General features: G+C 43.0%; 1 protein-coding gene across 10 annotated transcripts in view; it reads right to left on the bottom strand.

Annotated features, from left to right (window-relative positions):
• The window catches only part of PPFIBP2 (PPFIA binding protein 2), a 1,142,047-nt gene that overhangs the window by 27,907 nt on the left and 1,088,879 nt on the right, over positions 1-25,261 (bottom strand). For all 10 annotated transcript variants that reach the window (XM_069223551.1, XM_069223543.1, XM_069223546.1 and 7 more), the window contains 3 exons: positions 19,599-19,687; positions 9,340-9,462; positions 8,723-8,848 (listed from right to left, as the gene is read on the bottom strand). In XM_069223551.1, coding sequence (XP_069079652.1) covers positions 8,723-8,848; positions 9,340-9,462; positions 19,599-19,687 — 338 coding nt within the window. The remainder of the gene's footprint in view (positions 1-8,722; positions 8,849-9,339; positions 9,463-19,598; positions 19,688-25,261) is intronic.

Below are 25,261 nucleotides of genomic sequence, written 5' to 3'. Positions count from 1 at the left end.
ACTAATTTCTGTTTTCACTATTTCAAGGCCTATCCCTCCCATGAGGCAACCTGGGAATTGCCTTGAAATATCTTGTAAGTGTAACTGCCCATTGGGAGCAGATAGAGATTTGGAGTTTGGGGTCTCCGAACTAACAATTTAAAACTACATCTTTGGTGAAGTTGGTTTTTGAATTATAGGTTTGAAAATGCCACTTTTACAAAGTGGGCATTTTCTTGCTTAACCATTCTGTACCTCTGTGTGTCTGCTGAATATACATCTGGGTTAGGATGACAGCTGGGCTGTTTGTGCATTCACTCTAGACAGTCACACAAAGGGAGCTGAGGCATGCCCTGCTTTCCTGATGGGTCATCCTGAGCTAGAGTGGTGGGAGAAACCGACACTTGCACCTGAATAGTACTGTGCCTATCCTTACACAAAGCAGTCTCCAACCCCCTGCCTTGTGCGCTACAAAGACTTCTCTTTGAAGTTTGCCTACTTCAAAGACAAAAATGTGCATAAGTACTGGACCTCTGACTCCACATAGTTAGAACACTTCTGTACTGAGGACATTCTGCCAGGAAGAAAAGCTGGATGCTGTAGGAGGGACTGCCACTCTGCCTGTTGCCTTGCTGTGCTGGCCTGCTGCTTGCTTCTTCTGTCCTGGGAGTGAAAGGACTGGACTTTGCTTTCTACATCCTGCTTTCCAAGATTCTCCAAGGCCTCGAACTGAGCTTGCCTCCTGTTAAGTCGTGTAAGGGCCATCAAGGACTCCCCCTGCAAGGGTCTGGACTCTCTTGCTGAGAGTCCTGGCTTGTCAAGTGGTGCCAAATCCAGTTCCTGGGTCCCTGGAAGTGAGCTCTGGTGCAACTAAGAAGAAACTAAGCACATCGACTCCAGAGCAACTTCGGAACTGACGCCGCGCTCTGACTCTGTGCAGCTGCCTGCACCAGAGCTGTCGTCCCCACTGAGTTCAACCGCGACCTGCAACACAGGCCCGATGTCGCCGCAGTGGCTCCGAAGTCCCACCATAGTGTGAGTCCCAAGTGCAATGTCACCGAGGTCCGTGACACCTGACTCCGCTGCAGCACCTGTGGGCCCATGGTGTCATCGCAACACTGCACAGTCGACACCTTACATCTTGACCTGCTGGATTCATCGACCCCGCCACGTCATAAAGAACTGATGCCTCACCACCAACCCCGCAACACCTCCCCTGCAACCGTAAGGGACCAATGTCTCACCTCCCCAGCAGCAGTAAGGAACTGACGCTGAACCGGCTCCAGCAACAACTCACCTCCCCAACTCCGTGCAAAGTCTTGGTCTCCGTGACCAGCCCGCACTCCCTCGCAAGTGGCGTCAGACTGCTGGAAGCAACTCTGTGAAGATGCTGTGATAGCCCCAGTTGGAGCTATTGTGTTTCCAAGCACTACGAGGACTTAATCTTTGAACATTTGTATCTTTAGTTGTGTATGTTGGATTTTTGTTGTTTGGTCTTCTTTTCCTCAGATTAATATTGACTTTTTTCTCATCTGGTGTGGAGTACCTTTGTGGTGTTATCACTATGTTACTGTGTGTGTTACAAATTGCCTCTGAGATAAGCCTGACTGCTTGTGCCAAGCTATAAAGGGGTAAGCAGGGGTTATCTTAGCTGTGTGGCTCCCTTGGCTGGCCAGAGTGAGGGTTCATACATGGACAGTGGCAGCAAACCACTGCCAACTAGAGACCCCATTTCTTACAGTAAGAGTAACTGACTGTGCTGAAGGAATACTTCTAGGAGGAAACTGAAGAGGGTCAAGAGACTGCACATCCTCCTCCCCCGGTTCTTCACAGAACTGGGCAGGTGCCAGAAAGCACATTATGGAATCCTTGGGTTAAACAAACTATTGGCCACAGATGCTTTTGCTCTGCATCCTGGGGGTGAACTGCCTGAGTCGTGGCCTACCCCCCTCCCCATTTGCCTACTGCATCCTAATCAGTCCTGATACCTACGCCCCATCTTCTCTCCTGGGATCCTGACTGAGTGTGACTGCAGCCGCGATCGGCCTAGTGTAAGGATGGAGGGTGATTTCTCTCCAACCTGGGTGTGTAGGGTAGTCAGAGTGAGCTGGAGGATGAAAGAGGGCTTGGGACACAGGGTCTGTATTGTGCTATCATCATTACTGTGCTGCATGCATGTGTGTGCGAGTGTGTTCCTTATGTCCCTGCCAGATATCCAGGGCACCACGTATCAATGCTGAGTGAGTGTGGGAGTGACTGCCTGAGGACCACCGGTTAGCAATTACATTGGCTAACGGTGTTGCTTTACACGTTAATTTTTTGCCAACAGAATACTATGTTTGACATTGGTTTTACCCGTGTGGCCCTGTCCCACGGTGCTGCTTGTAAATGTTGTCGTTATCTGTGTGTACACATTTCTGACATTGCTGTAATTTGCGGTGCACCCTAAACTGTGTGGTATGGCATTAAAATAATTGCCAGGGTGGGCCTAAGGTTGACAATGTTACACACCGCATAAGAGTGCTAGGGGAGTAACGTAAGATCTCTTCCTAGTGTGAATACTACTAGTGTCATTTTAACGCGGGTCTGGGCATAGTACTGCTGGTAATATTTCCAAGTGTGATATATGCCCAGACGTTCACGATGTTCATATTGCGTCAATTAATGTGTGCTAAATAAAACATTTATTTATATACTACACATGCAAAGTCTCTTTTGTGACGCTCAGTGTCTTGATTGTGCAACTACTGTGCCAATGCTTCACACATGGCTTCCGTGATAAGCCTGACTGCTCATTGTCAAGCTACCCAAGGGTGAGAGCTGTTCAACAGTGAGTGAAATCAATCACCCCTGATGGGAGTGGCAGGTTGTGCCTGGCTGGGGCACCACCATAGCCACCCAGAATGGGCCGCTTCCAACATGGTCTTACAGAAGAAACTTTAGGTTACCATTTTGGAGTGTCCCAGAATGCTGTGCAGGGGGGTGGGACGGAGTAGACTGATCATGTGGTATCCTAGGATTGGCTACAGGTGCCTGATCCCAAAAATGTAATTTCCTACTTTCCATCCAGACTTAAACAACCCTGAACAAGGGAAAACAGTGAAGAAGGCCCTTGGTATGAGAGCGACAAACAGCAAAATGATGCTCAGATGGAAGGAGAAGCCACTTGATATGCTGCAAGACTGCACTAGGGACTTTGACTGCAGCTGACCACCAAGACTAAGATATGCAACTCCTGGGAAAGTGGTGCTAGCCCCTTTTTTGCCCTTGTGGAACAGCTGGTGGAAAGGACCTGCTGAAGGACTTCTGTGGAATGGCCATGAGGTGTTCTGTTTGCTGGCTGTTAAAGACATCCCCCCTTCCCAATCTAAGCAAAAGTGAGCCTCAGGAGCGCAGACTTCTGCTTGCCGGTTGTTGAAGACACACCACCCCCACCAAAGTGAGCCTCAGGAGAGTAGGAAGAGGACAGTAAAAATCTAGCTCCTTGCGCTAAGTGCCACTTAGAGACTAGGAAGCCTGAAGAGAAGGCTCCTGGTGGCTAGGCCAGGCCACCAGGAGCAAAGATGAAGATAAATGGCCCAAAGGGGTCAGAGATATGCATCTTTAAAGATCTGTTGTTGTTTTTTTTAAACACCCCTCCCCCCCCCCCCCAAAAAAAATAAGACGTCAATCCCCAGGAGTCACCAGAAGCCCATTTATTCTTTTAAAATACAGAGGGTGCATACATGGAGCCCCATTCCCAGAGGCTCTTTTGGCCCTTAGTAACTTATCTCTCAGGGTCCCACGTAAACTGGAACTTCCAAGAACATCATCCCAATGTACAAAACACCAGAAGGGCGGAGGGCTATGAGCAACTGCGCAACACCACCCCCAGACCGTTCTGTTCACTGGGGAAGGTGGAAGAAGATCATCTGCTCTCCCCCTACCCACAAGTAGCTAGCACAGGTGGGAGTGCAAGTGAAGAATTTCTCCTGTCACCACGGGAACTGCAGACAAGGATGCCTGCTTCCATGCCTATTGAGTAAGGTGTGCAGGGGCATTGCTGGGGCTTCCTCCACAGCCCCAACCCCACATAAAGCTGTAGGAGTCCCAGGTGGGACTGAGGCACCCAAAGTAAAAGCAAAAAACAAAAAGAAAAGCAACTCGAAGCAGCCTTAACTTCTCCCAGGGCCATTCATTAAACATGTGTTTTGCCAAGCAACACAATTTCCATAATGCCCTGCGAGGGCTATTATTGGCATATTTTCTTCCTCGTAGAGCTTGGGGCAGAAGCACCACCAGAATTCACAGAGGAGTGTTTGGTAGACTGCATAAGGACATCAGACCCTCTATTATGTATTTAGCAAATAAACCCTAAGTCTCTTGGGGCCTTTTGCCATGTCCCCAGGAGAGTTTCCAATGAATGCAAACATTGGCCCAATAGATGCATTAGATGGCCTGTAAAAAAGTGAAAAAACACTGACATGTATAGGCTTATGGTTGATTTGTATGAAAATGCTTTATTGACAGTACCACTGATGAACACTGCAATGCATATATGCATTATAGAAGGGTTATTCTTCCTATTAGTTTTCATAGTTATACACTGGTGTTACATAACATGGCTTATTTAATAATCTGGTGACACTCTGACAAAGCCCATGGGCCTGCCTTGTGTCTAATAACACCCCCTACTTTGTAATGTTGCATGTGCTGGTAGCGGGGTATAGTGAATATGGGTTTCAGGACCCACTAGGGGACAAATGTGTCTGCATCGTCCTAATGCATATATATATATATATATATATATATATATATATATATATATATATATATATATATATTTGGTAAAATACAAATAATTTGTTGATTTTAATAGTGTAGTAAAAGTTGTTTCCTTTTTAAAAGAAAAAGCAATGACTTGAAAATGAGTGGACTGAGATTGCTAGTCCACACCACCTCCCCAGGGTATGCCTTGGACTGGTCTGCATTACTATCATGACAGAGTCAAGTGCCACAATAGGGTTCTTTGTTCCAGTAAAGAGATAGCTGTAAACCTTTTACTTGTGAAGGACTCGCATCCCTTTCAACTAATAACCCAATATTTTACAACTGGCCATATATTTTATTGGGCAAAAAAATGCTCATGGCCTCACAAAATGTATCCCATCCCCTGCACTCAGTGTCTAACCACCACTGGTCACTGTTTGAGCATTGTCTGGTTTGTATTATGCCATGTTTATAACAAGAAACACAAAAGTTACCGATCCAAAAATGATATTTTTGTTATATCTTATTCAGTTGACGCGTTGTCTGTTATTGGTATCTCAGATCAAGAGCATCCCCAAGAATGCAGGTGTAAGTTCAGATTGATTCCACTTGTATGTCACCAGATTTTATCCTTATGTGCATCCTGTTTTGTAGTCTGTTTCTTGCCTCTTATTTCACAGTTTTTTAAGAAGCTTTGGTTTGGGTTGCTTTTCCTTCACCGTTGCTCTCACTATGCTGAAGCAGGGAGGGGAGTCTGTCAACATGGTAGCTAGATTATTAATTCTACTGACCCAACACTTGGCTACCTGCCGGCTTTCTGCCATCTGTAGGTGAGATGCCATTTGGATTCAGTTTAGTGTTCTGACACGGTCACCACCTCAGATGAGCAAATGTTGAGATATACGATTGAAAGTATATGAACAGCCTTTATTTAAAGATGATGGGGAGACGAAGGTTCAATCTGTCATCAAACCTTCAAAAACTGCACAGAGTATATGCACTATAGACTAATATTTTAGAGTGACTTTGTTGGGCAAATTAGATGTCCTACCTGAAAGCAAGAATGCTATGGCTGTCCACTGCTTTGGCCTTAAAACAGGCCCACAAGTGGAAATAGAGTCAGCAGAACCAGTGCAATTGACAGTCACAATGAACAATAAACATGGAATGTACTAGCATCACTGTTGCTTTGAAACCCATCTTCATGCCGCATACTCCGCTCACTGTGATGCTTCATGTCATGGGCATTATGCTAGAAACAGACATATACCACTTCATAAATTATTACCTGCATGCATCATTTGGTCTCCTTCCTGTGTTTGTAAAGGAAATTACACCCTGATTCCTCACTATAACCTAGAATTCATCTCTATTACTTGTTCCACTTTACTAGTGCACAGGTGAATTCATCAAGTGATTAGAGGCCATTACTGTGTTTAAGGTAAACATCTTAAAAGCCCAAGCACGATAACTGTGGAAAGTAGTGGGTGACAACTATTGGTCTGCAATCTACTTAATTGGGGTATTACCATCAAGACAGAAACAATCAAAAGTATTTGGTTGTGTTTGGAAATGGACACAGTACAGTTTTCTTGGGTGAAGGACTGGTTCAATATTTGTTTGTCCTTGATACACCTATGTACAATTACTAGAATAACATTCGAGAAGCTTCTTAATCAATGACATTAACAATATGTCCCTGATCCAGCTCATCCTCAATTCTGCTTCCTGGAAAGGAAGAATTACCAAGGCCAATGTCACCACTTTTATTATGAGCAAAGTAGATATTATTAAATCAGTGCAATAATCAGTGAATTTTCCTGGTCAGCAGGATCATTTAAAAGTTCAGTTCAGAAAACTGGTTATAGATTGCTATAGAAATGTTTTCACTTTGGGCTTGCTGGATACAGCAGTAGTGTTGTGTGTCATGTAGAATATTAAGACACTTTCATATATATACTCCAAATATCACATCAACACAAAACAATGCTATGTAATCTGTAAATCAAACATTATTTTCCACGCAAAATATACAATAACAACGTATGGACTTTACCCTCAATAGCAGTTGAGGCTCTTTAAAAACTAAAACCTTCAGACCCAAACCTTTATTTTTTTGGTTTTTAGCTCTCATACATTTACCTTTTTCATTTAGCAACAGTTGAAGATCAGGCTTGCCTGGGAAAGCTGATTCATTGTTCCAACATGTCCCAGACTATTTGGGAGAGTTGAAAATTTCCCTAGAAGGTTCTGGAGGTTTATTTACAAATCTAACTCCAATACTGGAATATTGTTGGTGACAATTAAAAATAGTCTTAAGATTGCTAGTGAGTGATCCACTGAGGGTGCCACTACAGACAAAAGATAAGGACACCACTTGATTTAGTGCTGCACATATGCAAAACTGCTTACAATAACAGTTATTGAGTTATTGCTGCTAATAATAGTGCATGCCAAGTCTTGTATTGGTTTCCACTCTAAGATTCACCTCTTTTTAACCCATTAGGCAATCCGCTTAGCTATTTTTAACTACACTGTGATGCACATAAGTACATTTGGCAAGTGAATTCTGCTGATAGCTGGTCCTATTCATGTTCACTGCCTTAAAATTAAATCCACCTAAAGACGCAATTTAAAAATATTTGTGGTCTGTCGAATTCCTTCTTGTTAACTGGAGCTCAGAAACCTTTGCAATGATATCTAACGTTTGCAAAACATATCACAGAGATTTCAATAAAACATCTGTAAGTGGATACAAGCTTCCTGAAAAGTGCATGATACTGATGAGTGATGTGCACTTGGGAACATCAGTGCTACTAATGAATCTTGTATCATGCTCACGTAAGCCGTTATATTCCCAGGGCCTCTATTTTCAGCATGTTTCAGGTCTAGTGTTTAATTCATAGAAAGCATGTTTGCTCTCATTTGCCAGATCCTGGGCACAAAGTCTATCTATGAATGTTTGTATATGGAGTCTGTATATGGTAAAGCTATCCAAAAAGCAGCAAAGAGATGTACAGAGTTTATAAGAGCAAACTGGAAGAATGATGTCACAAATATATCCCACTCATGATGTATTGGATTTCAGATTTGGGTTCCAGCTTTGGTGTTAATCAATGCAGCCTTTTATGCTGAACGTAAATAAATATTTATGAATGCCTGGTTACAAATAGTTTTTGCATACCATCTACAATTAGAACTGCTGAACAAAGTGAAGGAAATGCAGGGCCTTATGGAGAGTTAGAGAGAATTAAGTGAGAAAGAAGTGCCACATTTGAATAATTTCATTGATTTACACAAACCTCCGAAAAGTTCTCACCTGAGTGGAAATTTGAAGGCTCACCAAGATTTTATTGGAATCCTAACCAATACAGATATATCAACATACAGGATGTTGGACTACAGCCAGGCAGTACCATTATTACCAAGGTGCGGTAGTGCAGACTACATAAAGAATGATGGGTGGAACACTGACTTGCAATTGACTGGTTGTCAGGGATGGGTACTGTGTACTGATAGTACAGGTTTTTTAGGGTTTAGAGTGGGTAGTTTATAGGGGTAGTAAGGGTTTTTAGGCCTCATGGATGGGCGGAGTTTCAGAGTAGCAATTGGTGTTTAGAGTTCAGGGATGGGTAGTATATATTGTTAGCAATGGGATTTTAAGGTTCAAGGATGGGTATTGTAAGGAGGTAGCAAAGGTCTTTAGGGTGAGGAGGACACTTAATTGGGGTAGTTAGATTTAATATATACATTCCATTGTATGGGCTTAAAAATAATATCTACCTATGATGTAAAGGAACTAGAGATTTAAAGGCATATGATGTAAAGGCACTCGTGATTAGCTGAGATGCAATGTAATGGCATTCCCGATTTAAAAACTGATGTACTGGCTCCTGATGTAATGGACTCCAGAAGAAATGACTGGCATTTGCAGCGTATTGTGAGTGTGCAGTGAGTAAATCTGTTGCGTAACAAATTCTATAAATATACTTACAATAAGACCACCATGAACACCACTCCCTCGAAGGTTTGGCGCATATTCTGCAAGATCAACAGACCTCAGCCACTCCATGACTCTGTGATTGGACCACTGAACAACTTCGGAAGGTGATATATTATTCTGTTGAAGTAGTCAGATAAGTGATGCTAAATCATTATTATCATACGATAAACTGCACCCATGTTGAATGTTTTACATTTTCTGGGCATTGGTAGTTAATATCAAGGTTTTATAAAACACCATTGGTTTAAGGTAACTTTTTTTTAAATTGCAGTAAATCTTGCAATCAGAGATATCTCACCAATTAACACAAAACAATCTTCAAAATAATTTTTTTAAATTAAAATAGCTTGATTATAACCTGCGTAGATGAGAAAATGAAAGAACAATTAAAACAGCACCATCATTTTCATTCCTCACATTGTTCACAATATACATTGTGAAATATATCTGTGCCTTTGAAGACTATTTGTGTCCTCAATAGTTATTCTAGATGTTCAATTGTTTTAATGGTAAAGATAGCCATCTTTAAATTTTGTTAGGGATTAAGAAATACAATTTGAAACAACATCAACTTTATTCAGCTTACGGAAAATGTGTGTTTATTGTACCTCATCTACAGGGCGCCTCCGTAGACAATTGGAATTGAATTTGTTTGCATGTAGCACATGGATGGCACATTTAATACTGAGATGATGTAACTGACTGGTAACCTTAAGGAATAGTAGATCATTCTGCAATGAAGAAAATGAAGACGGAAACCTGTTTAAACACTGCTACAAAATGTAAATTAATGCAAACAATTTTATATATATATGATAAAAATATATGTGAATATATAACCTATAATATATATATATATATATATACGCATTTATATATACTTGGGAATAAATATATATTTGAGAATATATAGACATATGGGGAAAATATATATGTATATATTAGACAAAATCTATAATAATTAACAAAAGTGTCAGGGGAAGTAACATCAAGAACCTTTTGATTTTGGGACCATCAAAGGTTTGACACCCTGCAAGTTCACAGATTCTCAACAGCCTCTGCAATATACAGAAACAGTTGGCTGGGAGATATTGTTCAAATCAACTAAAAGGCCTTGACTCATACATCAACACCTTCTCGGATTCACCTTAAATAACCACCTAGGCAATCCAATGCTGAAACCAAAGACCTAGATATTACCTGTGATTTGCTTAACATATGGAAAGTTCATTTTTCCTTGTTCATCTTTGGAAAGTATTTTTCCATCAAGGTAATTCTTCCACCTCTTGGTCATTCAGAGACGTGCACCTCATGTCTTTAGATAAAGACTGTAAGGCAGTCCTGATCCACCATGACCTGTCAGCAGCATACAGGACAGTAGATAGCTACATTGTATTGAAAAGATAGACTAAACAGCTGTCACAGCTTCAGGATGTACCTTTATTACTTAGTCTGTCATCTTAGCTTCTTTTGAGATGAGTCGCTTGCAAAGAAACTATATCATGCATCTTGTCTAGGATGCATTTTCACAATTTATGACACTAAGCCGGGTGTTCAGTCCTTTTACGTTATAAGTTAATGTTGTTAACACCATGAAGATGTGTGACTGGTGTATTCAAGTAAGGGGCACAAATGTAAGTCTCTGCTCTCCACCACCTAGTCAGTGCAGCCGGTCAGCCGACAGAAGGGTTTATGTTCCCCAGTTCCAGGTCCCAACCCCCAGCACAAGTCAAAAGAGCCGCATTCATGGATAACAAACAGAAAAAGCAAGCAAGAACATTTGGGAACCCATTACCCGAACTTTGGTGGAAAGCAGCTTTAACTTGCATCAGTATGGGCGTACAGGTTATATACTGTTTGGCATTCCAATAATATATATATTGATATAAGGCATAAAGGCTGAATTGGAAAAGTTACTTACCTTCAGTAATGCCTTACCTGGTAGAGACAATATTTAGTTGCAGATTCCTTACCTTAGAATTTCCCCCAGGCGTCAGTCTAGATCGTATATTTTTCTCAAGCAGTACCCCTGCGTGCTCTTAGGTGGCGTTGATCGGTGCTGTGTCCGTTGTCACCATCATCCACGCCAGATATGACAGCGATAGTCCTATATATGCACCATCCCGGCGCGCTGACATCAGTTTCTTTACATAACTATCCACACCAGAGGCACACAGCCATGAAGGACACTGACCACTGGTGTGTCAAAACTAGGGCCTGGTTGGGGAAGGGAGAGGGATCTGTCTCTGACCCAAATGCAGATTGTCAGCCACCACTGCAGATCTTGTGCAGTTCCCCCCAAGATCGGGACCATGTCGGAGGTGTTGCCCAGATGCTGCACCCACTGGAGCTTCAGGTCCCACTGGCGGGTCCGCATATGCCATGTGGCATGATTCACCAACAGGATGTAGGAGGCCATGAGGCCCAGCAGCCTCAGAGTCATTCTCACTGAAATCCAGGATAGAGGCTGAAACATCAATACCTCAGCCTGAATATCCTAGACGTGCCACTCAGGACAATAAGCCTGAAACTGCGCTGTTTCCAGAACAGCTCAGATGAAATGGAGCATCTGAGAGGGAGTCAGGTGTGACTTTGGCACGTTTATAGTGAACCCCAGTGAATGCAGGAGATCCGCCATAGTCTGGAGGTGGGAGAAGACAGCCTGGAGAGAGCGCGCTTTAAACTGTCAGTTGTCAAGGTAGTGGGAGACTGACGCCCATTACCTGCACATCTAAGCTGTGACCATCACATTGGTGAGCATCCGAGGAGTGCTGGAAGGCCAAAAGGGAGCACAGTGAACTTAAAGTGCTCGTGGCCCACGTGAACCGCAAGTAACATCTGTGGGCAGGCAGGACAGCGTCCTGCAAAACCAACGCTACCATACAGTCTCCTGGGTCCAGGGCAGATAAAACCTGAGCCAGAGTGAGCATTTTAAACTTCTCCTTCCTGAAGAAGAGATTGAGGGATCAAAGGTCTAGGACAGGACAAAGGCCCTTATCCTGTTTGCGTACCAGAAAGTAGCAGGAATAGCAACTACAACCTACTTCTGGCAGTTGTCCTGTTCACAGGAGCCCCTGTGCGGGGTTTGGACCACATACCCAATAGGACATCAGTAAGGGCTTCATTGAAGGAAAGCAAAAGTTTGGAGGATGGAGCTCCAGGCTGAAGCACCATACAATATGACGCACTCTCCTCCGTAGCCACGGTAGGATGAGAAAGCCTGCCAGTAACTGAGTAAGTGTCCAACCCACTGGATTCAACCAAGTCCGTATGCCAGTCCATAGGGTCTTGAAGCTGGCATTCTAAAGGGTCCAGCGACCCCTCCTATTCCTCACAGTACCCTAGCCCATAAGAAACAGGCTTAGGATCCAACATAGGAGGCAAGCCTCCTGTCAGTGCTGAAGTCGGCATCGTATGACACCCATCCGGCTCTATGTCAGAGTCGACAAGGAGAATGAGGACAGCACTGCCCAGGAGTATGGAGAAGGTAGAGATGGTAACACCAACGCCATTCTGGATCCAAGGAGTCGAGGCCGAAGATGTTGGCACGGAACCCAAACGGGCCCCTTCTGACTCCATGGGGCCCAAAGACGCTCCAACGGTGTCAAACTGGCCAAAAATGAAGCACATGGCCTCATAAAACTCCTGGAAACTCAGGGAGGCATGGAGTTGGCCCAGACGAAGGCTCCGCAGATGGAGGCCTAGAATGATGACGCTCCTGCTCCCTTCTCTCATTGGCAGACATGGTGAAGTCGAAGAATGTTTCACTTTCTTCTTGTGCCATGACTTACCCAATCGTCTTGAGGACTTGGAGTGGTACGAGGATGACGGAGGACTCCGCAACCACTACTGGGATTACCCTCTTGACCAGGACCTCAACTTGTGCAAAGTCGAGAGTTGGGACGCCATCAACTTCAGGGACCTCAATGCCTTCGGATGCATGGCTCGACATTCAGAGCATGACTTCGGGTAGTGGTCGCTATCCAAAGACCAAAGGCACACGAGGTGCGGGCGGGTCACCAACATGGCCCAATGACAGGGTCCGCAGGGCCTGAACCCGATCTTCCTGGATGTCATCTTTGAGGCGTCAGAAGTTATACAACTTAAAAAGACTTCAACAAAAAGTCAAAAAAGGACAGTCACAAAATGACTGAGGGGAAGGTCTCTTCGACTCAGCACTGGCTGGTGCGAAAAGAAAAGAACTGACGTCAGTGTGCCGGGGTGGTATCTATATAGGACCCACAAAGTCATGTCCAGAACGGACAACGCCACAGACGGACATGGAGCAGATCGATGCCACCTTACTGCACGCATGGTTACTGCTCGAGAAAAATCTCCGGATCCAGACTGATGCCTGGGAGAAATTCTAATGAATCTTCAACTAAATGTCTCTATCAGACATAAATTGTTTACTTGAAGATAAGGTACTCCTTTCACGACGAGTGAACAGCCATTTTCAAATGGAGCAGTTAGAGGTTATGACTGAATAAAGAAGCAAGGTCTCAGCAAAGGGATTTACAGAATTGAAGAGCCATAAAGAAGGCCAAACAAATCAAAAGATATCGCAATCTGTGTCTCATAATGGCGTAGTTTCGGTGATCAGGGTGGAAGACCTGAATCAGACCTGATCCAGCATTTCCCTTGTCATTTTGATAGCTCTGTAAAAACCATTGTCTTTTCTCAGCCCCCCCAAAGTGGAACTTGTGGTGGGTCTCTCGGCATTTCTGCTGTCTGGGAACAGTATACCCAAAAGTGACGCCACCTCTGCCACTTCTGTGAAGGGATAGGATTTATTTTGGTAGTAGAATGTGAGGCCAAAGGAGTAGGTCTATCTGTGTTTGATGAAATCGTGGCACAGTTTATCTGTAACTGGTCGGAATTGGATCTGGCTAAAGTGGCTGATGCACTGTCTTGAAAAACCAAACATGTCGCCCCTTGAAAGGACATCGGGTCTTTTTCCTCGCAGCTTATAAGATTACTTCTTTCACTTTCAATGAGTGCAGCTTGCCAAGAACATCTCTGGGTCATTTGCCTTCGCCAGCTATGGGTGGACCCACATGATGTATACATTCTACATGCCCACTATGAATGCTTCCAGGTCTGGGCCCTCCACTCCTTCCTCCAGGTTCTGTAAAATAATATTTTCCTGTCTAGAGCAGTTTTCCAAGTCTTCACAATTTTAAGAGCATAGCCTGCAGCTGGTTCTGGAGTTGTGCAGAGGAGCCTTCCAATCATTCCACTTGTTGCTCTAGGGATTGGCATTTCGTTTAATTCAAGAGTGCATGTGCCTACAAAGACCACATCCTGATGCACGTTCAAGAGCCTGGTTGTGAAGTCTGAGTGGAATATATCTAGGAAGCTAGACAGGTCTGCCTTTATCTCCTCGCATAGTTCTTTCTTGAAGTTCTATAGTGAGTCTAAGAGGTCTTCCTTGGTCAACGCCATGGCGCCATCTTCAGTGGTGGGAGGGTGTAACACTCTGGAATCCATCAGCTAGAAGTAGCTGGACACATTGTTTTGGAGACATGTATGTTGTAGCCAAAGCCTTGGGCAGGTAAATCATAGAGAAAGCAGTTAAGAGCATTCCGCCGTGGGCTAACAGAGGCTGAGGAGCCCTTGCTGTCGTCCCCACCTGCGGATTCCTTCAAAGTTACTGTGTTGTAGTGATTGGGAGGGGTGTCAAAGAGCTTGCGACCCGCCACCAAGAAATCAGGCAGATGTTAGGCCTGTATGTTTATTCGAAGCCTCATAATGTTAGAGGCCTACACGCTCCATGGCCCTGGGCTATAAGTCCAGGACTCGGGGAGTACCCGCCTCTGTGTCGTTATCTACCTGTCAGGCCAGCCCAGGTACCCCCACAATGCACATCTGATGTGGGAATATTGCCTCCAATGTCAAAGTCCTTATCTCTCGGAAGGGCCCCTCTCCAGTGTTGAATGGATAATAGCCCTTGAAAAACAGGGAGATGCTGGGAGGCTACAGTTGCGCTGTTGTGAACTGGGCAGCAGGCCAAGTTAGCTGGTGTGCATTTTGTGAGGCAGTGGCTCAAGATGAGGTGTTATAGGCTCTCCAAAACGTTATGGTTAGTAGGTCCCGACCATGCGAGCTGCATGTCTCTCTTTACATAAGGAAATGTTCCTTGTGGCTGCCATTTTAAAGTCAGGCAAGCTTGTGCAAGTCCTTTTCTGGGGGGGTTAATGCAATCCCCATTCACGCCCGAGGTACAGTGCTGTCCCATTGAAGCAGTGGAGCGTGGAGAGGTGTGGGGCTCAAAACATTATTTGCGCCAGGCTTTACTCACTGGCAGCATGTTGAGCAGCATAATGGCAGCCGCGGCTCTCTCTTCTCACATCGGAGAGCGGAGTTGTTGCAAGCATTGCTGAGACTGACCAGTGCACTTCTGGTGGTTCGTCACCCCTCCCATTTCACAGTTCCAATAGCATGCCAAATCAGCTGGATTTATCCGCCGAGGCACCCCCGCCGCCTTAATTTCTAGGGTCAATGCCACAGAGCTCGTTTGGCTCAGCTCCACTTGGCCATGCCGGTTGACAACCTCTCTGATCAGCACCATGGAGAGATCATCTACCTCATGAGTGGATGAAGATTTCCTCGCCAGCCAAAGCCCTTCATACTGCAGTAGAGTTTGTAGTGCATCAGCACACCAGATCCAGTAGTTTGCCAGTTTCAAAACTCTGCCAGGGCGGAAATCTTTTAAGCATACAGGACTGCAGATTCTGAAACATGCTTAACCCATCTCTGAACACTTAGGACTGTGTATGTACTATTCAGGTAACCTCTAAAACTAGACCTTTTCAACATCATATAAACTGAGTTCCGAGCAATTATAGCACTGGACATCAGCTTCTCGCAGCCATCAAAAAAGCAGAACCGTCATTCAACAGAAATATACCTCACCATCTCCATCGTTGATTACTACTTTAAAGAAATCTGAATGTCCAACACTGTAACTGATATTATGAAAGCACATTCTAATAGTACCACTTCAAAAATTAGCTCTGCCAACAGATAGTGAATACAGAACAAAGTGATCTGGAGTGGTTAAAGGTTTACCCCATATAATAGATATATACAGCTTCCTCATTGTGTTATCACTTGCTGTGATGTCATACTATTTTCTGGATGAGGTACAATATTATTTTCACTACTGATGCAAATAGGGAGAATTTCGGTCCTCAACAATCTGTAAGAAAATCCTAAACAGTTGGATAAACGCATAATTTACAACCTGTTTCACAGTGAGTTTACACACTTGTTCTTTTATTTTATTGTTAAAACTCCTAAAGTTCTCTGAAAGCAAGTTATTATTCATAAAGATAATGTCTAAACCTGATATCTATCGAAGTGTTTTACTTCCATGTTTCATGCAAGGGAATTTGACCAGTGTTACTGGATTAATCAGCACACAGCTGACTGGGAACAGAAAAATTCTTTAGCAAATTGTAAATCCCCATAGAGTGCACTGCATTTTTCAGAATATTTGTTTTGATTCTTTTAGGTCCACTTGTTCCAAGGTGCAAAAAGTACAAATGTAACTTATGTGGACTTCAGGCCTTCTTGAAAAATTAGTCAGGCTCTGAAACCCACTTCTATTTCAGCCCAACGACTGCTAATATTGCATGATTTTGAAACCATGCCAAATATATTGAGACAAATGCGATCACATGTCTTAATGACTTGCGCTTAAAAAAAAAAACACCCTGCTAGGGAAAAAAGGTCCCAGCTGCATGATTTTGTTTGCAAATTTTATGGTACACGAGTGCTTTGAGGGTAAATTCCAAAATTGTAATTGTATTAATATAGCGTGTACTACCCCCAACAAGGCGTTGAAACGCTTTTAGGGGAGCAGCATGATTCTGAGAACCCCAAAAGGATTAGTGGTGGATTAGTATAGGGAAATATGAGTTACTCTGAACTGTGGACATGTGAGTATGGTAGTTGGATTAAATAGAATAATGAGGGATAGAAGAGGAAAAATCTAGAAAGTATTAATTGGTGGATCATAGTAATAGGATGAGGTTTGGGATGAGTAGAAGGAGAGATGGAGGAGGAAAGAATCATCTGTAGAAAAGGGTTAGGGAGATGATAGTAGTAAAATGAGGTTTGGGATGAGTCAAAGGAGTGATAAATGAGTGATACATGAAGGAGAAATTTAGTAGGGTTGTTTGGGAGATCTTAGTTGTAACTGAGGATTGGGGTGAATGAGGAGGGCTAGAGAAGGAGGAAACGGTTTAGGAAGGGTCATTTTGGAGATCATGCAACCAAAAGTCACACAGCTTATTTTCCCTTCAAGCTGGATATGGCTACACAAGAAATTCTGCATTTTTGGGAATAAACATTGAGAAGTATGTTCAACAAAAGTTTGTTTCTCTGTTATTGTAGACTCTCCTGCTACTCCCATGTACAATTAGTGAATAGGTTGGTAGCCATCACAGGAAACACTTTGAAGGACGGTGACAATAAATTCAGGAACTGGTGTCAGAGGATAATGGAAGCTGAAGCTTAGGAATAGAAGTAAAGATTAAGCAGCTATTGACACGGGTAGTGACTGAGATCTGCACACCACTAGGCGCAGTACTTGAGGAAAAGATCTGAAAAACAAGGTGCCTATTTTATCAGTCTTAAACAGTCAGAAAGCAATCACAATTTGCTGCGTAAACTGCCAATTAAGCAATAAGCAGGGTTTTGGTGGGCGAGGGAATGCACCATTCATCCAAGGGGAGACAATGATTGTGTTAAGGTTAGCAAAAGATGAGAGAAAGGAAGTATCAGCACTTTCCAGAAGTCTGGTTACATCTCACTGACTTTAACCATTTCTGTTGCACAAGATAATTCAAGTATTTCTTTTCCATACTATTGGAGCGAGAGGAGATCATATATTCACAACTGAAATGCCTAGCAACTTCCTTTAGGATTCAGCACATTGATAACAAGCATTGTCAAAGCAAGCAGGTTTGACATTTGAAAGGTGCGTGGATCAGGTGAATGCATGCCATATGTCAAATGTATTTGCTTTGCCTGGCATCACTGGAACGGATTGCTTTTTTCCCAGTAGCATACTTTTTTGAAGCGCTTTGTGGGCACTCACTTCCCAGCATTTCTGGGAAGCTTAATAATTGATTTCAGTTTTTAAATAGTTCCCAATGAATTATAATGCACGTGGAAACAGACAGAAAAACCCATAGAATAAAAAATAAATTAAATTGCTCCAGTGGTAGCAAGATGTGATTGACAATGTCTCAAGTCACTTGCTAAAAATTCCGAGGCCAAGCTAAAGCCTGACAGAGACTGCTGATCCAAATCTCCTTTAAGTAGGTTTAGAAGAGGGGCAGGTTTAGGGAGGTGCAATTAGTGCATCTGACCTAAAAGAGGGGCTGGGAAAAGTGGTAGGAGGTTAATATAACATATGGGTTTAAAATGGGGGTGAGCGGAAGGAAGGAATTTGGCAGCTCCACATTACTATTGTAACATGGAGTCCTGACCAAATTATGCTGATTTCTGTGTGGCAGAGTTTTTCCCACATGGTTCCAGAAATGTGAACTAGATTTGTTATCCTCTAGTGCCATTTTCCAACGCAGCCAGTTGCGGTAGCAAACTCAACTCGAATGACTGCGCACTACTGCACACACCACATGGTGCCGTTCACAGTGATTTTTCAGCACTGCTCGAACTACTGGCTCTAAACTGCAGTGAGAGCAGCGCAGCAAGTATACTACCACCTGCTGGCAGAACAGTGAAAAATCTCATGGAATTTTATGTAACTCCGCATATTCCGCCCACCCCTAGTTTAAAAGCAGTCCTGCAGAATTCCCTATATATCCAGCAGTTTTCAGGCAACAATAAAAATTTCGATAACTCTGGTGATTAATGTTCCTGCTGGAGAGAGACTGAAGGATCAAAGTTTTGTCTAGTGGCAGTTTTGACTCATGACACAATAGCGCAGAGGATTAATGTGCCTGCTGCAAAGAGTGTGTACCAAGCAGATCGCAGAACTGAGTGTAATTGAACTATGAGTAGCACTATAGTAAATTACATGTATTTGAGAGAGGGTCTTTGGAGAGATGAGGGGCACTGCTGTATGGTGGTAGCAAGGGAATTAATGGAGAAGGCCATGGGGGGAGGGGAGTGTGACAAAAAAGACTGTTGCAACGGGGGCCACCAGAGCTAAAACCCATCCCCATTTAGAGTAGAATATGTTCTCTATGAGTAGTGCACAAATTATACATGTTAAGTCTACTTATGCCAGAAACAGGCTTCATACCTGTTTTAAGCTATGTACACATTTGGAGCTGAGCAATAATTAAGTTTGAAATTTTCTCCCACACTCTGTTCACTGATCACCTGTTTAAATGTTGAAAATTAGAAGGCAACAATTCATCATTCTCTCAACACCGCCATTTGATCAAATCGTTTTTGCTGCCACCTCAAATAATTGACTTCAATATTTAACACCTTAAATATTTCTGAATTAACGTTTCCATGCAAGGTTTATCCTAAAAAAAATCCAAACAGACACGACCCAAATGAAGGCCATACTTCATCACTAAGTCAATGGTAGTTTGAGCCTCTTGGTTGCTTTTCATCTCAGACTGAAGATGTGGGCATACTCAAAAGAACTATTTCGGTCAAGTGAGCAAAATTAATTTATGAAACTGTAAAGTGATAGACGAACATGACAGATTGTACATAGTTGATGCATTTGACCAATCTGACGTGCAGATTACATAAAGCAACCGATGTATGAATAAAACCATGCGGCAAGCAGCTAACAGATGTAAAATCTTAACGTAATCCATCAAAAGATGTAACAGTAAATGTTAAAAAATTAAAGATTCTTTAAAAAAATTACCACAGTTAAGTACTGCAGCATTCTTCCATCAACTCTTGCTTCATAAAACTGATCTTTATACTGAGGTAAACCAATATCATCGAGCCATCCTGCAAAAATCAACAATAAACATAGTAAACTCATAATTGCCTAGAGTCTGTTAATAAAATACTCTATCTCGTAGTCATCCTCTCTTGAATAACAAACTAAGAGAATACTTTTAGGTTAAATATAACCGGACTAATAAATTGCTTTATTTGGCATAAGCACGAATACATTTAGTATATTCAAGTAACACAGTAAAACATTCAAGTACACAACTCTAGAACCCTTTTTTCTACTACTGGAATAGAAAACTAAAATCCAGGTAATTGTAAATTCATATTGATGATGAAATGAACCAGTTACTTACCAGTAATCTTCGTTACTCCGACTTCAGGTCTTCCTGTCCCAGACCTCATAAAGCAAGCAGTTCCTCTGCGCCACTGAAATATATTACCAAGCAAAGTAAAATATGTTCCCTCAAGATGGCCACCATACTCCAACATGGAGCAAAGGAGGAACTTGGAAGATCACTTAATACAAAGTGAAAAAGAAACAGTATAAGAAGGAAACAACTGTCATGAAAAAGCTAGTGGAGGCTGGGGCTCAGGACTGGCGTCTGGAAGACCTGGCTCAGTATAACTGAGATTACCGGTAATTAACTGGGCCATTACCTCCATCTTCCTGTCCCAGTTCTCACTAAGTGAGTTTATACTCTAGCAGAAGGTGCATTTGTTCCTAGAGAAGGCAGCAAGAAAGAAAAAACTCACATGACATCACGTATGTTGCATCACCTATCAAGTCAACAAATTCTTTAAAAATTAAAGATGAACAGAAGAGAAAACAGAGAGCCAAACTCAGTTGATGCTGCACCCTCCAAGTGCAGTCAGTAATGAGAAATAAAGGTGTTTGGAAAAGTCAATGTTGAAGCATTACGTAAATCTCTAAGGGATGCTCCCCTAAACAATGCCCATGGGGAAACCATACTTTTTGTTGATCTGCTTTAGATGATGGAGTCAAGAATGACTTTAGCAGACTCATAAGACTGCACAATTGCAATTTTATCCACCTTGAAAGGGTGAATGTTGTGGGTCAAAGACCTCCACCAGAAAGGCCGTATGTCAAAAATAGTGAGTCAACCCTTATGAAAAGGATTCTTTCTGTCCAAGTTAAATAAATTGTTCTAAGAACATCCAGTGTATGGAGTTATTCATCCTCTGTGTAAGAGGGATTTGGATAGAAAATTGGAAGGACCCTGATTTACAGTTTGCAGATGGGGTTACTCTGTCACAAACGTGACAAATATCCCGTCCCCCATATTATGATTCCATTATTATATAATATGAACATTGTAATATGCCGGATGGGGTATCCATCACGTTTGTGATGAAGTAACCCATCTGCCAAACTCTAAATAAGGACCAAAGTCTTCCTCACAGTTGATATTAAATGGACTTTTAAGGAGAGAAAGAAGGTTTGGCCAGAGAATGATTTCATCTTCACAAAGTCGTAGGAACACCAAGTTCACCATCCTACGACTTGAGCAAATGGCCAGAATTAATAAAATCTTGGCTTAAAAATGTTTTATATTTGCAGAATGTAACAGCTCAAAAGGTGGATCCATTAATGAACTGAGCACCAAGGGAAGGTCCCAGGAAGGAACTGGACAATGTGAAACAGGCCTCCGAAGATGGAAATTCCTCAGGAGACGAGAAGCCAGAGCAGCAACATTGGTGACATCTAGTTCTCTGAAAGCCGGAATAGATGCCCACTGGACTCAGACAATCGAAACTGCCAAACCCAACATAAATCCATCCCTCAAGAATTGGAGGGCACCTAATAGGGTCACAAGTCCTAAGGAGAAAAACTTTTAGCTGCACACCAGGTTTCAACATGTTTACAATGATGACTGTTGTTCTTAGGGTAGACGCTTTCCTCAACAACTGAGTGCTTTCAGCAACATCGATTGAGCAGTCCTGTGCCACCAAAAGCAATCTTTCAGGTGCCCCACCCCCAGCGAGTCTGGCCTCTGAAGGGCAACTCTCAGCAACGATGGATGAATTGGAAAATTGCCTGTGTGGACTCTGTTCCATTTCTGGAAAGAGGGGAAACCAGGGCCTCTTGGACCATTCCGGAAGTACAATGAGCACCTCTGTGTTATCCTTCTGTATCTCCTTTAGTATCCTGTGTATCAGTGGAAAGGGAGGAAGAAATATGTTACTAACCCTGTAAGCATCTATTCTTAGCACGTAGTGCCGTAGATTCACATGCTTAGCATACTCCTGCCATCTAGTGTTGTAAGTCTTTCGAGTCATGAGGTAATGTGACTCCTCCTCTAGTGTGTACTACACATGGTCTTCGGCTTCATGGTTAGATTGTTTTTTTGGCTTATCAGGTGAGTTTAGAATAGAAGCAGTGTAGTAACAAAAAAGAAAATGAGCAAGCAAGTAAAAGAATAATAAGGTAAAGCGTTTTAGTAAAGAAGTAAGCACGTCAGCCTGTAGCTTCCATGGAGGAGGATGGCTGCACATGTCAAATGTCTGCTAGGATATTTCGTAAGATGGCCACAGAGGCTTGTTTCTTACAAGTGGAATGAGCTCTTGGAGTTGTGGGTGGTGCTCTTTTTTGCTCTGAGGTAGCAAGTCTGAATGCATCTTATTATCAAACTTGCTATCCCATCTTTGGAGATAGAAGGCCGTATCTGGGGGTTTGAAAATGCAATAAAAAGATAAGTCTTTCAAAAAGGTTTAGTTCTTTCAGTGTAGTACACTAATGCTCTCTTAGCATTTTGTGAAGGCAGCCCTTTCTCTGCGACTGAATCTGTTTTCTTAAAGAGAGACATATTTTGCCTGTTTTGAATAAACAGATAGAGCTGCTACGTGCAATCTAATAAAGGTGTATACACGGCCTGCCTGTTGTACATGGTAAAGATAACCAGTGAGGTTTTGCACTGTAGGTGAGAGGGGTTAGATTTGCACAGGTAAACAGTAAGGTACAAATCTTTTCCATTTAGCTGCATAACAGGTTGGCGTAGTTGGTCTGCGTGCCTGTTTTAGAATGTCCATACATTTCTGTGGGAGATAAAGGTGTCCAAATTCTAGGACCTCAGGAGCCAAACCAACAGATTGAACTGTTTTGGATATGGATGTAGCACTTTACCTTGCTTATGAGTTAGAAGATGTGGCCATAGAGGTAGTTTATCATGTGGTACTAACAATAGATGTAGAAAGGTTGGGAATGATGGCTGACTCACCCATGTTGGGGCTATCAGTATTGGTGCGAGGGATGTTTGCATTAATTTTTGTACTACACAGGGAATTAGTGGGAGAGGGGGGAAAGAGTAAGCACATTTCCCTGACCAGGTGATCCATATGGCATTGCCTTTGGAGTGTGGGGGTGGAAACCTGGAGGCGAAGCTTTGGCATTTTGCATTCTGCTGGGCTGCAAAGAGGTCTGTCTCCGGGGTCCCTCACTGTTGGAAGTATGAGTGGAGGAGTGTTGTATCGATCTCCCACTCATGAACCTGTTGGTACATTCTGCTGAGCATATCTGCAAAGTCATTATCCACCACAGGTAGGTATTCAGCTAGGAGGTGGATTTTGTGATGTGTGTGTGGCACTATAGAAATACATGATGCCATCATGCTGAGTAGACTCATGACTGTTTTGACTTCGATCTGAGGATGGGGTTGGAAAAGAGACAGTGCCACATGAAACTTGTGTACTCTTTCTGGACTGGGATAAACCTTTGCTGTTACTGAGTTTAATCTTGCACCTGGGAATGACCACACTTGGAGGAGTTGCAAGGTGTAAATTTGTTGTATTGAGGGTGAAGCCTTGTCTGTGTAGAAGGTTGATTACCCTCTGAGTGTCTTGTAAGAACTGTTAGTGGTTGGCATTCTTTATTAGCCAGTCGTCAAGATATGGGTGGACGTGTATGCCCTCCCTTCTGAGATGAGCCACTACTAATGCAAGGCATTCTGTGAATACTCGTGGGGCAGTAGTCACTATGAATGGCAATACCGTGAACTGGTAGTGAAGTTTATTTATTTGAAAACTGAGATAGCGGTGATGGGATGGGTGTATTGGAATATGGAAGTAGGCATCTTTGAGGTTTATAGCAGCCATGAAATCTCCTTGCTCTAGAAGTGGTATTGCCTTTTGTTGTGACACCAAATGAAAATGTTGTGATAGAATGTTTCTGGTGAGTGGCCTGAGATTTAGAAGAGGACTTAAGCTACCATCCTTTTTTTGAATAAGGAAGTATAGGGAGTACACCCTGTGCCACTAGTGTCATGCTGGGACAGGTTCTATAGCCCCTTTTTCGAAGTAGTACTTGGACTTCCTCTTGTGGGAGTGTAAGGTGTTGAGGTGACATTTTGTGTTTGTGGTGGTATTGTGGATGGGCCAGTGGCTAGTTTGAAGCAGTAGCCATCCTTTATGATAGAAAGGAACAATTAATCAGTTGTAATGTGTGCCCATTGACTATAACAGTGTTGTTGCTGCCCCCTACCAGTGTGTAATGTTGAGGGGGGAGGCTTAGCAATTCACTGTTTAGAAGGGGTGGTGGTCTTGAAGGCAGTTCTTCAACCCCTGTCCCTGTTATTTTTTGTATTGTGACTTGTAGTGCATTCCTCTATTGTACTGGGACTGGTAGGATACTGTCTGCTTTTGAGCAGTGTTTGTATCTGTAGAGTTGCCTGGCCTTGATGAATCTCTATAATGCCGCACCAAAAGGAGCTGGAAAGTGTGTAGGGTACCCATTGCTTTAGCAGTGTTGGTGTCCTTTTCATTTTTAACAACATCTCATCTACCTGCGGCCAAATCAAATGATTGCCATCAAAGCATAGACTGAATAAGTGTTGCTGGACGTCAGGCCTGAATCCACAGTCTCTGAGCCATGCGTGAAGTCTAGTGATGATGCTGGTGTTCACCTCCTGTGCACTAGTATCAGCTGAATCTAAAGAGCATTGTATAGTGATGTTGGAAGTGATTTTCCCTTCATCCACTAATTGTGCTCCTCTTTGTTTGCACTGTTCAGGGAGATGCTGGAGGAGCTCCTGCATCTTGTCCAATTGGGGTCCATTATACCTAGAAAGTAAGTCTACTTAATTGGCTGTGCATAAGTGGTTGGCTGCTTGTGTAGCGAGGCACTTGGCTGCTGCATCATATTGTTAACTCTCATTATCAGTTGGTGGAGTATCCCCAGTGCCTTGGGAATTAGCTCTCTTCCTGGCAGTGTGAACCACCAAAGAATGAGAGGGTGCTTGAACCTTGATCTAGCTGGGGTCAGAGGGACAGGCTTTGTATTTTTTGACCACTCTTGGTAAGACTACTCTAGATTTGACCAGTTGCTTAAAAATTCCACCTGTGAGTTTAAGTATTCCTGAGCATGGGTAAAAATCGTACTCTCTTACGGGTCCTACTTTGTTTTTCTAAAAGGAAATTGCCTTTATCCTGCAATGCGTGGAGATCTACTTTATGGTAATGTGCCGCTCTAATGACCTCTTGGTACATAGGTGTCATCTGGCGATGAAGGTTTCTTCTAGAGGATCTGTGTCATATTGGTCCTATGGGGCCTGGATAGAGTCTAGATCTTCCTGTGGATTTGGGAAGTACAGTTTGTCATGCGGTTAAAAATAC

Source organism: Pleurodeles waltl, chromosome 3_1 (genome assembly GCF_031143425.1).
Source record: "Pleurodeles waltl isolate 20211129_DDA chromosome 3_1, aPleWal1.hap1.20221129, whole genome shotgun sequence".
Lineage (NCBI taxonomy): Eukaryota > Metazoa > Chordata > Amphibia > Caudata > Salamandridae > Pleurodeles > Pleurodeles waltl.
Note: the sequence above shows the minus strand (reverse complement) of the source record. Positions and strands in the feature narration are given on the sequence as shown.